The 12,502-nt window shown below is 43.9% G+C and overlaps 1 protein-coding gene across 6 annotated transcripts in view; it reads right to left on the bottom strand.

Moving 5' to 3' along the window:
• Positions 1-242: 242 nt before the first annotated feature.
• The window catches only part of cux2b (cut-like homeobox 2b), a 98,184-nt gene continuing 85,924 nt past the window's right edge, over positions 243-12,502 (bottom strand). For 4 of the 6 annotated variants that reach the window (XM_082554450.1, XM_082554452.1, XM_082554453.1 and 1 more), the window contains 11 exons: positions 12,377-12,435; positions 12,236-12,284; positions 11,636-11,735; positions 10,662-11,291; positions 8,664-8,762; positions 7,641-8,479; positions 5,836-6,001; positions 5,374-5,679; positions 5,088-5,276; positions 4,712-4,988; positions 245-4,253 (listed from right to left, as the gene is read on the bottom strand). In XM_082554450.1, coding sequence (XP_082410576.1) covers positions 3,455-4,253; positions 4,712-4,988; positions 5,088-5,276; positions 5,374-5,679; positions 5,836-6,001; positions 7,641-8,479; positions 8,664-8,762; positions 10,662-11,291; positions 11,636-11,735; positions 12,236-12,284; positions 12,377-12,435 — 3,513 coding nt within the window. In that variant the 3' untranslated portion in view covers positions 245-3,454. Of the gene's footprint in view, positions 4,254-4,711; positions 4,989-5,087; positions 5,277-5,373; positions 5,680-5,835; positions 6,002-7,640; positions 8,480-8,663; positions 8,763-10,661; positions 11,292-11,635; positions 11,736-12,235; positions 12,285-12,376; positions 12,436-12,502 lie in introns of all 6 variants that reach the window. The other 2 variants (XM_082554451.1, XM_082554455.1) reach the window with 2 other exon arrangements.

Genomic DNA, 12,502 nt, shown 5'->3' on the forward strand with positions numbered 1-12,502 from the left:
GCTTTTCTTTGAAAATCCAGTGGTGTTTATTGTCATATTTATAAGATCCACAATTGCCCAAGTATCATCGTATGCTTAATATAGTGGACATGAATGACCCTGAATTGAATAGGAAAAATGAAGTGTTTCCTTCACTGAAAGAGAAGAGTGCAAATGATTACACTTAGTTAGGGACGCACGCTACAGTGTAAGGTTTTATATATGCACATGAATTTGCAGTAACTTTTGTATGTTAATATGTGGAGCGCTCATTGCTCATTATAAAATAAAAAAATAAATAAAAACACAACACAGCAGGATCTTAAACAATTATGTATTGACTGATGGCTTACACAGCCTATGCAATTTCATTTCCAAGATGCTTGGCATATCATTGTCCATTCTTTAACAATTAATAGTCTGACGTGAGGCATCAGACAGTTATCTAAGCCTGAAGGATGCTTCTTTCGATTGGCCCACAGCTGACTTATAAATGACAACTTCCCTTGGTGACAAACCCTCGGTGCCAGATTTTTTTTTCATATAAGCAAATCTTAATGCATTTATTCAAGTTTTGCCAATCAATCAGTTTCTCCATTATTTAGTGACTGAAGTCAGTTATAAAATTAAAACATCTACTGTGCAGGGCTATTGTGATATAGAAAAAGCTTTGCTTTTTTCTGTACTTACAAAAAGCCCTACACCGCTCTCAGAACAGACTTCACCACAAGGCATTTCTCCATGAGGATAATGCATGGGGCAGGTGATATGGCACAAAATAAATCTGGAAGTATAACGTTTGTAGGGCCAGTCTCAGGTTCTGATTTGACCATAATCTTGACAAGTTTGTGAGAGCCAAATTTCTCAGCTGCACCATGTGTGGACTTCCCTAATGCAAAAAGACTTCAAGTGCTGATTCAATGTCCCTGTGCAAGAACAATAACACAAAAACAGTCTATCCCTTGTTGTGTGAGCAGAATGGATTTGCATGCAAAACAATGAGATGAGCTTTACATGAAGAGATAATGGTCTGGGTAAATACATTTCATTTTCAGCCATATGTCCATGTTACCTTGAGAAACAATGAAGCTTTCACATAAGAAATGCCACTTCTAATCATACAGTATATTATGCACAAAATATGATGCTAAGAAAACCAGAGAGAAATCTTCTGTGGCTCCAAGAAAAAAACAAAAACAAAACAAAAACAAAACAAAACAGTATTTCCAAGAGCAAAGTCTACTGATCTAAAAAATGCAACCCATTTAGCCTCATCCTGGTGGTTCCGCTCGACACTGTACTTTGACACATCCATGTAAGGAATTACAAAACAGCCACGACTTTCTAACAATCCGCTTTTTTTCCCCTCCGTGTGAGTGTCGAAAATCCCGTAATCATACAACTTTCACATGTTCGTCGAATATTTAACGGAGTCATTCTCCACATCACATAGTTTTCATATTCAACACCACTGATGAGAGCAACTGTTTCAATAAAGCTTTAAAAAGCAAGACTACCCTGAGAGAAGGTCTAAAACGTGGGCAAGCTTGCCAGACCAGAACTGGCTTGAATGGGTTTGGTTTATTAAATCTGTACACTCTATTTCAATATAATCAGCACATTTTTGTTCCAAGAATGTAAGATAGTATTTTTTTTAGTAATTGTGTAATATATATCTCTACATAATACAATCCAAGTCCTCTGAACTATGTAGACATGTGCAAGTGTTCACTACCAACTTCAACGATACAGTAAAGGCAAAGACTTGTGGACACTAAGTTAGGATAATGTTGATATTTGAGATTTTTCTTGAGTCCTCACAATTATCAAAAAAATCTAAGTGCTGTAAGTACTTCATACACGAGGTATTGAATATCTAGTTAACTGTTCTGAGTATAAAATAGAGGCAAAATACATAAAGAACATCTTGCAAGCATGACAAAGAAACGTCTACAGACACAATACACACGTGGTCAAAGATAATATGAGGGGATACCTGTAACCTTTTGTGTTCTTGAATATAGCGTACTTACAGACTGATGAGAGGTCACACTGTACGTATCATGCTTTTAAACACTGGGAACTTCAGCCTCAAAGTAGATCAACACAGAGCAGGGGTGGCCTAGCTAAACAGCATCTCAGTGCTTGAGGTGTTTTGATCCGTATAATTTACAGTAAAATGCACATTTTCAGAATGTGCAATCAATCGGGTGTTACTCCATAACACATACAAAGGGACGAACAGCAGCAGATTTATCTCATAACCCCCCAGCCCCCCAATCACCACCACCACTCGCTTCATTGTTTGACCCTCTGAGGCGTGAGCTCACACCCGAAGCATGATACGCCAGCGCCTTCCCTCCCTCGGTCCAAACAAGTGTGCGTCATGTTTATGCAAAAGAATGGAACGCATGGTCGTCGCATGATGTGCATCAACATAATCTGAGGTAAACTGGGTGTCCTGTGTCTTGGCCCGTTACAGTCTGAGAACCAGTGCCTTAGAGAGTCAGAGAGGTAAGTCAGAAAGAAATCGTGTAAACTGTGCTCGTGCGAAGTGACTGTTGCACTCACTACCAAAAGCACAAGGGCCCTAAACTGTAAACCTCGAGGATTATTCAAAGCAAACTAAAGAAACCAAAAACACTTCAAAAGTACTCTACTCATTAGGTTTAACATTTCCTTTTTCTTTTTTTTTTTCGCATTTTTTGCAGGGTTTTCAACTTTTTTCTTTTTTCTCGTGTTTTCGCTCAAGTATAATCACAGGTGACTAACTACAGAGGATAAACAGGGTCAGGTGAGTACCATGCTACATCAGGTTTAGAGAAGGCTATTGCAGACAATTCTACAACATGTACAACCACATTTTATACGAGTGAGTTACAAATATTTCAAAACATATCACCAGGAAACTAAGTACATACAAGATGTTGAATATTTAGAGTCTTAAAGGACTATCCCTCAGTCAGTAATAGGATTTCATGTTACTTGACTTAAACTGTCCAGTCTTACAGACAAAATCTGAAAAATTGCTATTCAAAAAGTAGCAAATTTGGTCAGTGTCTCTTTTCAAATAGTTATAGTGCTTTTAATGGCTTAAGACAGGGGTCTTCTTTTAATCTCACCCAGTGGCAATCTACAGAACTTCAGTGTACATTTGATGACACCATAGCTGCAAAAGTCTTCATGTCAAGTCCAATAGGTAAAATGACAGCTAGTGCTGTCACATATATTTCAAAGTAGTATGCATTATCAAAAGGAAAAAAAACAAACAAACTAATACACATTTATAAATTTTTTTTCAACTCTCAAGTTCTTGTAGGGAATTCAACCGTATGATTAGCTCCGTGTTCCCATTTCCTGTGAGTTATCATTCTTGGAGGACAGGCCTTCAGGAGCCACGCTCCATTTAAAGACGTCAGGAAGCTTCTGAGACTCTCCTGTGTGGCGCAAAGGTTTGGATACACCTAAAGTGGACTTAAAACTCCCATTCCAGAGTCTCTTCTCGATTGGCTGCTCTCTCTAACCTGTGGATGATGTTATTGAGGTTGGCCATTTTCTCCGTGCGTCTCTGAGTGCTCCTGTTGAGTTTGGGACTTTGGAAGGGAGGGGGCGGGTTAGGGTCCAGGCTGTGACTGGTGCTCGTCGATGGAGGGTTGGGCAGCGAGGGCGATATGGGCGCAGAGGAGGAGGGAACGGGCGAGACTGACATCATGAGGCCCGGTGAGGATGCAGCAGAGGGCGAGTTGAGGGAGACCTCCAGGCTGCTGCGGCAGGGCTCTGACGAAGCCTTGAAACTGACCGGGTCGACGGGTGACTTTCCGGAGTCTTCCCCCTCGTGCCTGGTCTGATTGCTTCTCTGTGGGCCGTCTACGGAGAGCCCTCCAGGGTAGAGACCCTGACCTTCTTCCTGCCTCAGGCTCTGGCCTGCCAAGTGGGGCTCGCGACAGCCCGCGACGGAGTCCTCGTGCTCACTTTTCAACTGCGGCAGCGGCACGGCTGTTGGAAAACACTGAACCCTGGACTGTTTCGCCGAGCTTTCCCTTCCCTCCTCTGTGTCGTCTTCCCTGTCTAATGCCTCCTGTTTGACATGAGGCAGTGAGGTGTTGGCACTAAGAGGAAGGCTGGAATGGATGTGTCCTGAGGGCTGCTGCAGCCTCCTCTCCTCTCCGTCAGAGTGAGGGCTCCGTGTCACTGAGGGGGAGTAGCTGTGGTGCTCAGCATCCGTGTCATTGTCTGGCAGACCCTCCATCAGCACCTCCCGTCGCATCCTGGACCTGCACACAAATACCACAGTTAGACATTGACTGAAAGAGACTTTAGAGACTAAAGTTTACTTTCTAAATCAGATTTCAGTTGAAGTGTAAGAGACAGTTTATCACAAAATTAGATTTACATATTCTTGCTTTGGCTCTTTAGGTTTTATATTTCAGAAATCAGGACTTGATTACTCAAAAAAAAAAAAAAATACACGTCTATTTGTCTATTTTCTTTCTACTGGATGTAGACAATAGAAAGAAAATAGTTCCTAAATGAAATTTCTGTAATGTCTCTTGCCATACTATTCAAGAAATGGCTCTATAGCAGTTCTCTTCAACACTGGACAACACAGCTCTGGAGGCCAGAGAAGAAAAAACAGATTTTGATTGTAGTGTGAGCTGTCCACCTAAAGTAAATATACAGTAATAATAAAAACAACAAAAACAGCCATCTGTAAAGGTTACAAAGGACTGGCCTGTAGTTATGAAACCAGTTGATGACGGTGTTGGTTTTGAGGTTGAGCTGCGACGCCAGCATCTCGATGGTGTTTTGAGAAGGGTAGGGCTCTAAAAGGTAGGCCTTCTTCAGGGCATCTTTCTCTTCGGCTCCCAGCACCACCCGAGGCTTCTTCGCCTGGCTGTAGGGGCACAAGTCCAGAGAGGCCAAAGCCGGACTCACACACTCAGAGCGAGTGCTGGGCGAGTCGCTGTCCGAGCCGGTGCTCAGCAGGCCGTATCGCCTCTTCAAATAGGCTGGAGGGCAGACAGAGACATGCAGAGTATGGCATGCAGAGTACAAACGTGTCAGAATCATGTCCTCCGTCATATTACAGAGTAGACTCTGGTTCCCACCTTTCTTCTCCATCTTTTTCATGGCCCTCAGCTTGTCTACATTGTGAGGATCGTTGAGCCACAGCTGCATGCGGACGAAGGGCTCCCTGCCTTTCAGACTGAGCTTGTGCCATGGTTTGGGTCTGGAGAGCAGGTCAGACACCGAGCCCTGCGTCAGGCCCAGGATGGTCTCCCCAAAAAGACGCTGGCCTGTGGAGAACAAATACACACAGGTGTATAGTTGCTATGGTGTCTTTAAGAGGTGTTTTGGGGAGTTTTTTATCCCAAGTTGTGAACTCAGACCCACCTAAGTTATTATCTGTTAGCACCTCTTTGACCTTCTTGGTGATGGCATAGGTATCTAGCTCTGGAGACATGGCCACCAGCTCCTGGATGCCCAGTGGGTTTGTGGGCTGATGCAAGGTCATGAGGCTGGGAGTGGATTTCACTCCCTCTGGGTGGGTGGACAACCCCAAGCTCAGGCCCTCTGGCTGCTGGTTCTCTTTACTGCTCTCCATGGAGAGACTCACAGGCTCTACCAGGGGACTTGGGTGGCTGTCTGCTGGGCTGGGAGGTGGGGATGGTGAGGACTGGGCCGTCACTGGGCTTTTATCTGTAAGTAGGAAAGAATAGTCACACCAATCGAATAAATAAATACACGCAGTTGACTATGTAAGCTGTGTGTGTGTTTTTGGGTTTTTTTTTTAGTTGCAAAGTTTCTCAAGCAGTCTAGATATTCTCAAGCGTGTGTTGTGAAATGCAGACTCACCCTGAGTGTGGCCCTGGTTTGGGGGCTGGTTAAGGCTCTGTCCTAGCTGATCCAGTAACCACAGCTGCATACGGATGAAGGGCTCCCTGCCTTTCTGGGTCAGCTTGCTCCAGGGTTTGGGCCGAGACAGCATATCACTCACGCTGCCCTGAGAAAGCCCCAGCACCTGGAACACAAACACTGGTTGATATATTTATGTCATTTCTCACATCAAATGTGTATGTTGCACAGAAACGACTGAAGCTCCAAGTTATTATTGTGAAAGATGGAAATCTGTTTGGTCATGCACTTTCCCCATACAACCACTGGAGGGAGACAATGTACTATAAATCTTCCTGTTTAAAGGTTTAAGTTCGATTTGCAGCACACCTCATATTTGATTATTTTCATATGTGATTTATATTTCTGCGATTCAAATGCGCAAATTTCTGTAGTGATAAATTTTCTTCCTTTTTTTTCCCACATGATCGTATATTATAAAAATAAAAAAACTGCTGCACCGTCTTCAGCTTTAGTGGGACTTGCATTAAAGATATTTTACAACAGTCATATCAACACAGCAGAGAAGGAAGACAGCACCTTTCATATTACTCGAAAAAAACCTTTGTGACACTCGTTATATTTTATCCACTCCAGACAGAATAAAGTGATATATCACAAAGGCTGCCTAGGAAGACACCCAGAGGGATTTTACCGACAATAAAGGCACACTTTCTGGGGCTTGAACTAACAAAACCGATACCGAGTCTTCAGTAGCTCATTTCAGGGAAAATGCAAATAAAAACACACCGTTTTTTAAAAAAAAGATTTAATCTTCTGTGTGTTTGTCACAGAAAATATAACACCTGGGTGAAGGAAAACTAACACGTTCCGCTCAGCAAAGAGTTGTTGAAAAGATGACTTTGGCTGAAAAGTGAAAGAACGTTCCAGCAACAGATCCAAACTCAGAACCTTTCAGCTATGCAGCAGTAAAAACCAGACTGAGATTATAATGTTATTCATTTAAGGAACACCCGATAAAAATTAATTAATTAATAAAAAATAGCCGTATTTCCCTCAGGTTCACACCACAAAAGTCCCACAAGCACATTGCACCACAAATGTAACTCTGAAAGAGATGAGCTGCTCAGATGCCCTCCCAAACCACTGTGACAGCTAGGGAGAATAATATGGTATGGTAAAACTTGCGGGCAGCCTCTAAAAGGTTTTTCAAGGGCACGAATGACAACTCAACCAAACGCAAGCCTCTCAGCTAAAAATGTTGATGGTTAAGAAAGAGATGTGAGAAACTAGGATTCAAAGGAAGAGCAGCAAAGCAGAATCTATTGCTGTCTGACATGTGGGGGAAAGCACCTGAAGGCTTTTTAGGACAATGTTGTATGCAGAAAGTAATAAAAAGGCAAACTTTTAACCGTTTTTTTACAGGGCATATAATGTCAAGACTTCACATCATTATGTCAAGTTTGCTGCAAGAAATTCTAAAGAGCGGGCTAAAATTCTTTCACAGCGACGTCAAATACCAGCGCCGTATTATGCAAAGCTCTGAGCTGCAGATACGGCTACTAAAGTGTCGGGACCTGTTATTAGGTTTAAAAGGAGTCCATTACTTTTCCACATGGATGAGTTTCATGTTCTTTTTTTAACATAATTAAAATGTGTTTTATGTTTACTGAGATCACCTCAGTCTAATATTTCACATGCTCTGAAAATCTGAAAAGTTTAAACTAAATATCATTTTTCTTCTTTTGTATTTGCAGGCTGTTTCATTTGCAGTATGCGTTTAATGTGAAAGGCCAACATCTGACCTTTTCACCAAAGATCCTCTGACAGATGCCATTCTTTGCCAGCTTCTCCTTCACCTGCCGAGTCAGCTCGATGGTGTCCACCTCCCGGTACATGTACATCTCATACTGCTCTGGTGTCAGCGGGGGCACGGTGGGCTTCAGTGCACGGGGGATATATGCTGGATAATAGGAAAGGCGTCCCGGGCCGGGTCCTGGGGACTCCCCGCTTACCGAGGTATCTGATTCCACCTTCACCTCCACCGGCCGGCTCAGGCCCAGCTCGTCCTCGGCAGCAGAGGCCTCCTCACTGTTGGGGAGACCCTCGCCGTTCTCCAGACGCAGCCACGGCCGGGGTAAGGTGGAGGGCCCGGAGGAGGAGGAAGACAAGGAAGGGGAGACCGAGCTGAAGGGCCGAGAGCTGCTTCCGCCGCCGAGCACCATAGATCCCCGCTCCTGAGACCAGTGCTGATCGAAGTAGGTGCCCGCTTCGCCGATTTCTGATTTGACTTTGCGGATGATGTTCTGGACGAAAGCGGCAGGGGAGAGGACGCTGAGGGGTGTCTGGGGGCTGCTCACGGGGTTGGCTGTGCACACTGTAATGCAGCCCCCTTCCTCTTGCTTGATGGAGATGGGTAAAGGCAGGCCCCTGGAGCGCTCGGGGGGCCCCAGACGTTCCACCTGAACTCCTGAGCTAGCAGTCGAAGCCCTGCCGCACACTTCCATCTCCATCAGGGCCTGCTGCTGAGCTTCCATCTCCCTCCTGGCCTGTTCGAGGATGCTCTTTATGGTGTCGTCAGAGCTGCTGCCAGGCCCGTTACTGCTTCTGCCTGATGAGCTGTTTAGAGATGACTTGACATCACCTAAACAAGAAAAACACACACGCTGACACTGACGCACACTCAAAGCACCTTTCCTTTCTAATCTAGATGCATTCAAGTACTGATCAAAATATATAATAGAACTCATTGTGCATAGAAAAAAACCAAAAACAAACAATCAATAGGGCTTTTAACTATGACTTATGACTCGAAGCTTCATCCTCACCCCTCTGGGACTGGATCTCCTTCTTAGCCTGCTCCAGGATATTCCTAATGGCGTCGTCTGACCCAGTTTCAGGAGTTCGGATGCGTGGAGTGATGCTCCCTGCCACAGAGGGTAACAGAAAGAGATGGAGATAGAGAGAGAGGGAGGAGAGAGGAGGGGGTGAGTGGGATGGTTGATCAGAGAGCAGTTCCAAGGCTTTGCTTTTGACTGGTAGATCAATGGCTGCCTTTGAGCGCGTGCTGTCTGAGGTTGCAGTATACGGGAAGCTCAACTTTCAAAAGCTGTGAATCTAGGGAGAAAACAAAGTTTAAAAGTAACACTATAAACATGGCAGAGGAAACCGTGATGAAGTCAAGGATGAGGGCCAAGTAGATTTAAATGTAGAAGGTTTAAATGTGCACAGGTCCAGGAGCTAAGCCACCAATACATCTGCTTTAAAAACCTCTGCGTACATAGTAGCACAGAACTGATGAAGCTTTTCAGTCATATATTGTATACGAATGCTCATAACAAACATCAGCCATCAAGTTTCAAATAACGAGGTCAGAATATCCAGTTGTGTGAAGCCTTCAGACAGTTTTTTCTACTTCTGCCTCTCATTGATGTCAGTGAGAGAATATTTGCCTAATATGGTCATCACAGGTACACAGCTCTGCTTGCCACTAAGCCCAAACAACATGTCTTTCAAAGATTTTGATTGGAAACAGCAACCAATCAGAAGACAGCTGGCTTAAAGGGAAGGGGAAGCTAAATAAGGATTATTTTGAATTATACAAAGTTAGTCTAGGAATAAAAACAGGGACGTGCAAATTAGTGCAATAGGTCCCCGCTAAGCATTCTGAAATGCACTTTGTCTAAAAACTTATTTTATGAAGAATATTTCTGGATACCATTTGTAGTCTGCTTGCAGTGCATGTTCAAGCTTTGGCTGCATGCAAGTAAACAGTCTGTATGGAGAGCCAAAGAGGAATGGCTGTACCAAAATGCCTTTAATAACCACAGTTATCTGATGATGATTTCACTTTTTATTAGCTTCCCCCCCATTTATCTGCATTCAAAAACAATGAACAGAGCACAGAACAGAAGTCTTAGCACACATATCCGCTGGCTGCCGGCAGTCAGCAGACTAGCCTAATGGTTTCCAGACTGGTACTTCTTTAATTAATTTGATTATTTCATCGTTACTGTAAAATATGACCTTCATTGTGCTTCATCTATCGTCATGTATCAGTGCAGTGGATGAAAATCACTGTCACTTCTAACGTTTGATCTGCAAGCCAGCGGTCTTCAAATTATGCTTAAAACAAACTTAAATTGCCAAACTTTCTGACGCTATGTCAGCTGTTGTTATGTGCTGTAATGGTATTGTGTATTGCACTTTATACATCTGTGTGTTGCAGCACGGTTTTCATTTAGTTCGTGTCCTGTCACGGTGTCACGGCTGAGCAGCCGATGTGCTTCAGATGCGAACCCAAATGCAGACACAGGAGAACAGAGCTTGAATTCAAACAAAAAGCGAGCCTTTATTTGGCTGATGGCAACATGAAAACTATGATAAACAATGACTTGAATGACAGACTATGATTTACTATAATGTGGATAACAGACGATGAAACGCTGAACACAGGAAGACTGAGGACTTAAATACACACATGAGGTGATCAGGGGAGGTGGAAACACATGAGGACACAGCTGACTAGAATTAAACATAATGAAAACACAGGGGAGAGTAAAACTAACCACATGAACACACACACAACTTCACAATAAAACAGGAAACTAGACATGACAACACTAAGCTTACAGACCTAAAACACATGATAAACTAGGCAAGAATCCAAACATGGAAACCAAGGAAACAATAAATAATGGCTGCCTTTAACCTAAGCTAGACAGGAATAACACATGATCACAAAGATAACATGAGAAGAATACAAAAATAAACTCAGAGCGATGGGTCAGAGACCCAGGCTGTGACACACAGTAGTTAGCACTCACCTCTCTGTCGGACCTGGATGGTTCTGAGTGCCAGAATGTTCTGTTCATCAGACAGAAACTGCTTCATCTTAATAAAAGGTTCTTTGCCTTTCACAGTCAGCTTCCTCCAGGGTTTGGGTCTTGCCAGGATCTCGCTGACCGAACCCTGGGACAGGCCCAGCACATAGTGGCCAAACACTCGCTGGCCAATATTATGCTTTAGCAGCTGCTCCTTCACCTGGAAGGCGATCTCCGCCGTGTCCAGTTGGTCATCGTCTCCTGCAGTCGAGCTGCCGCTTTCTGACTGGTCGCTGGGCAAGCCGGCATCAACGCTGCCCGCCCCCACAGGCCCTTGTGAGGCTGACATAAGCGCGACTTTGGCTGCATAGAGGGCGGTAGGGAAAGCCATGAGGCCATCCTTTTTAAAGTGTGGAGATAACAGCTGTTTGTGGAGGATGTGGTCTCCTGACAGCCGGTCCCCGGAGCACGGCGACACTGAGAAAGGCCGGGGGAGATCATGGCTGGAGGAGGAGCGGTCCAGGGTGGGGGGACCGGGGCTGGGGGAGGCACGACTGTCCACCTGAGAGGAGGATGAGTGGGATCCGGGCGGCCTGCCTATCTCCCTGCCTGCATCCTCAGAATGGTCATCATCTGGTGACAGAAAAGCCATCTCACTCAGGACACATGGGATGTGTACAGCTACATGGCTTTAACAATGAAGACCTAACTATTATTCAGCTTATAAAAGATATTTCCTGAATTAAATCGCTTACTTTATACCCTTGCAAATCCAGACTACATTATGCAAACTCAGTTTAAGCACAGAGATTTAAATGTGGAAGTAATCAACTATAGAATCAGCTGCCCAGTGAGTGCCAAACAAACAGGCAGTATTTGGTAGATGACAAAACTCAACACCTTTTAGAAACTAACAATCTCTTAGTACTAGTTTTCTTTTAACTTTATAGGCTAAAAAAAAGAGACATTTATTTTACCATTGCTGTGTAGTATTCGGGTCTTATCCACCAGGTACTTGTGAGATGGAAGAAAGGCCTCTTTATCCAGCAAAAGAGCCTCTGCAGCCTTAGCAGAATCCTACACACACACCCACCCACACACACACCCACACACACACCCACACACAAAAGCTGTTAATTCTAGATTAATCAATTGTAGTGGCTGCCGATATCCTTATATTGGATATAATGGATGATGGACCAGTGATGCATTCAATTGCACTGCTGTAGTTTTATTCTCTGGCACTAAGGCTACGTCCACACTAGCTTTAGATTTGAAAATGGCGTTTTTGTCTGAAAACGCTCCGTGTCCACACTAGCGTTTTCAATCGTTTTCACAGAGTTGTGTGTCCACATTGAAACGGCCGAAAACGCTTACGTTCCAGTACTGCGCATGCGTGAAACGTAAGAAGATTCGACCTGCTTCATTTCTGTCTGCCGCTTATTTACTTTCCCGCTCTCTGAAACGTCACGGCAAAATGTTGAGGAAAAGCACCGAGTTTTTTTAAATGGACTAACAATGAGGTGGAGTTGTTGTTGTGAGTAACACAAAAGTACAAAGTGCAGGAACATGCGTACCTGGGATGAGCTGCCATTGGCTGAAGCCAGCTTCATTACCTTTAGGATACTACGGCGAAAACCAAAAGAAGCACAGTCATATATTTAGATGTACATTAACATTACTATGAATTACTGACACGTTCGATATCAATCAACCACCTGAGTTCAGTTTTAATCTCTTCATAGTCCATCTGGGATTGCAGTTTAGCTTCTAATCTCTGAAACAAAAACACAGAAGGATAATATTTTCCTCTGAATTAATAAGAGATTCTGCGGACGGAGGAC

The sequence above is a fragment of the Aulonocara stuartgranti genome (assembly GCF_965226115.1).
Source record: "Aulonocara stuartgranti genome assembly, chromosome: 12".
In the NCBI taxonomy this organism is placed as follows: Eukaryota; Metazoa; Chordata; class Actinopteri; order Cichliformes; family Cichlidae; genus Aulonocara; species Aulonocara stuartgranti.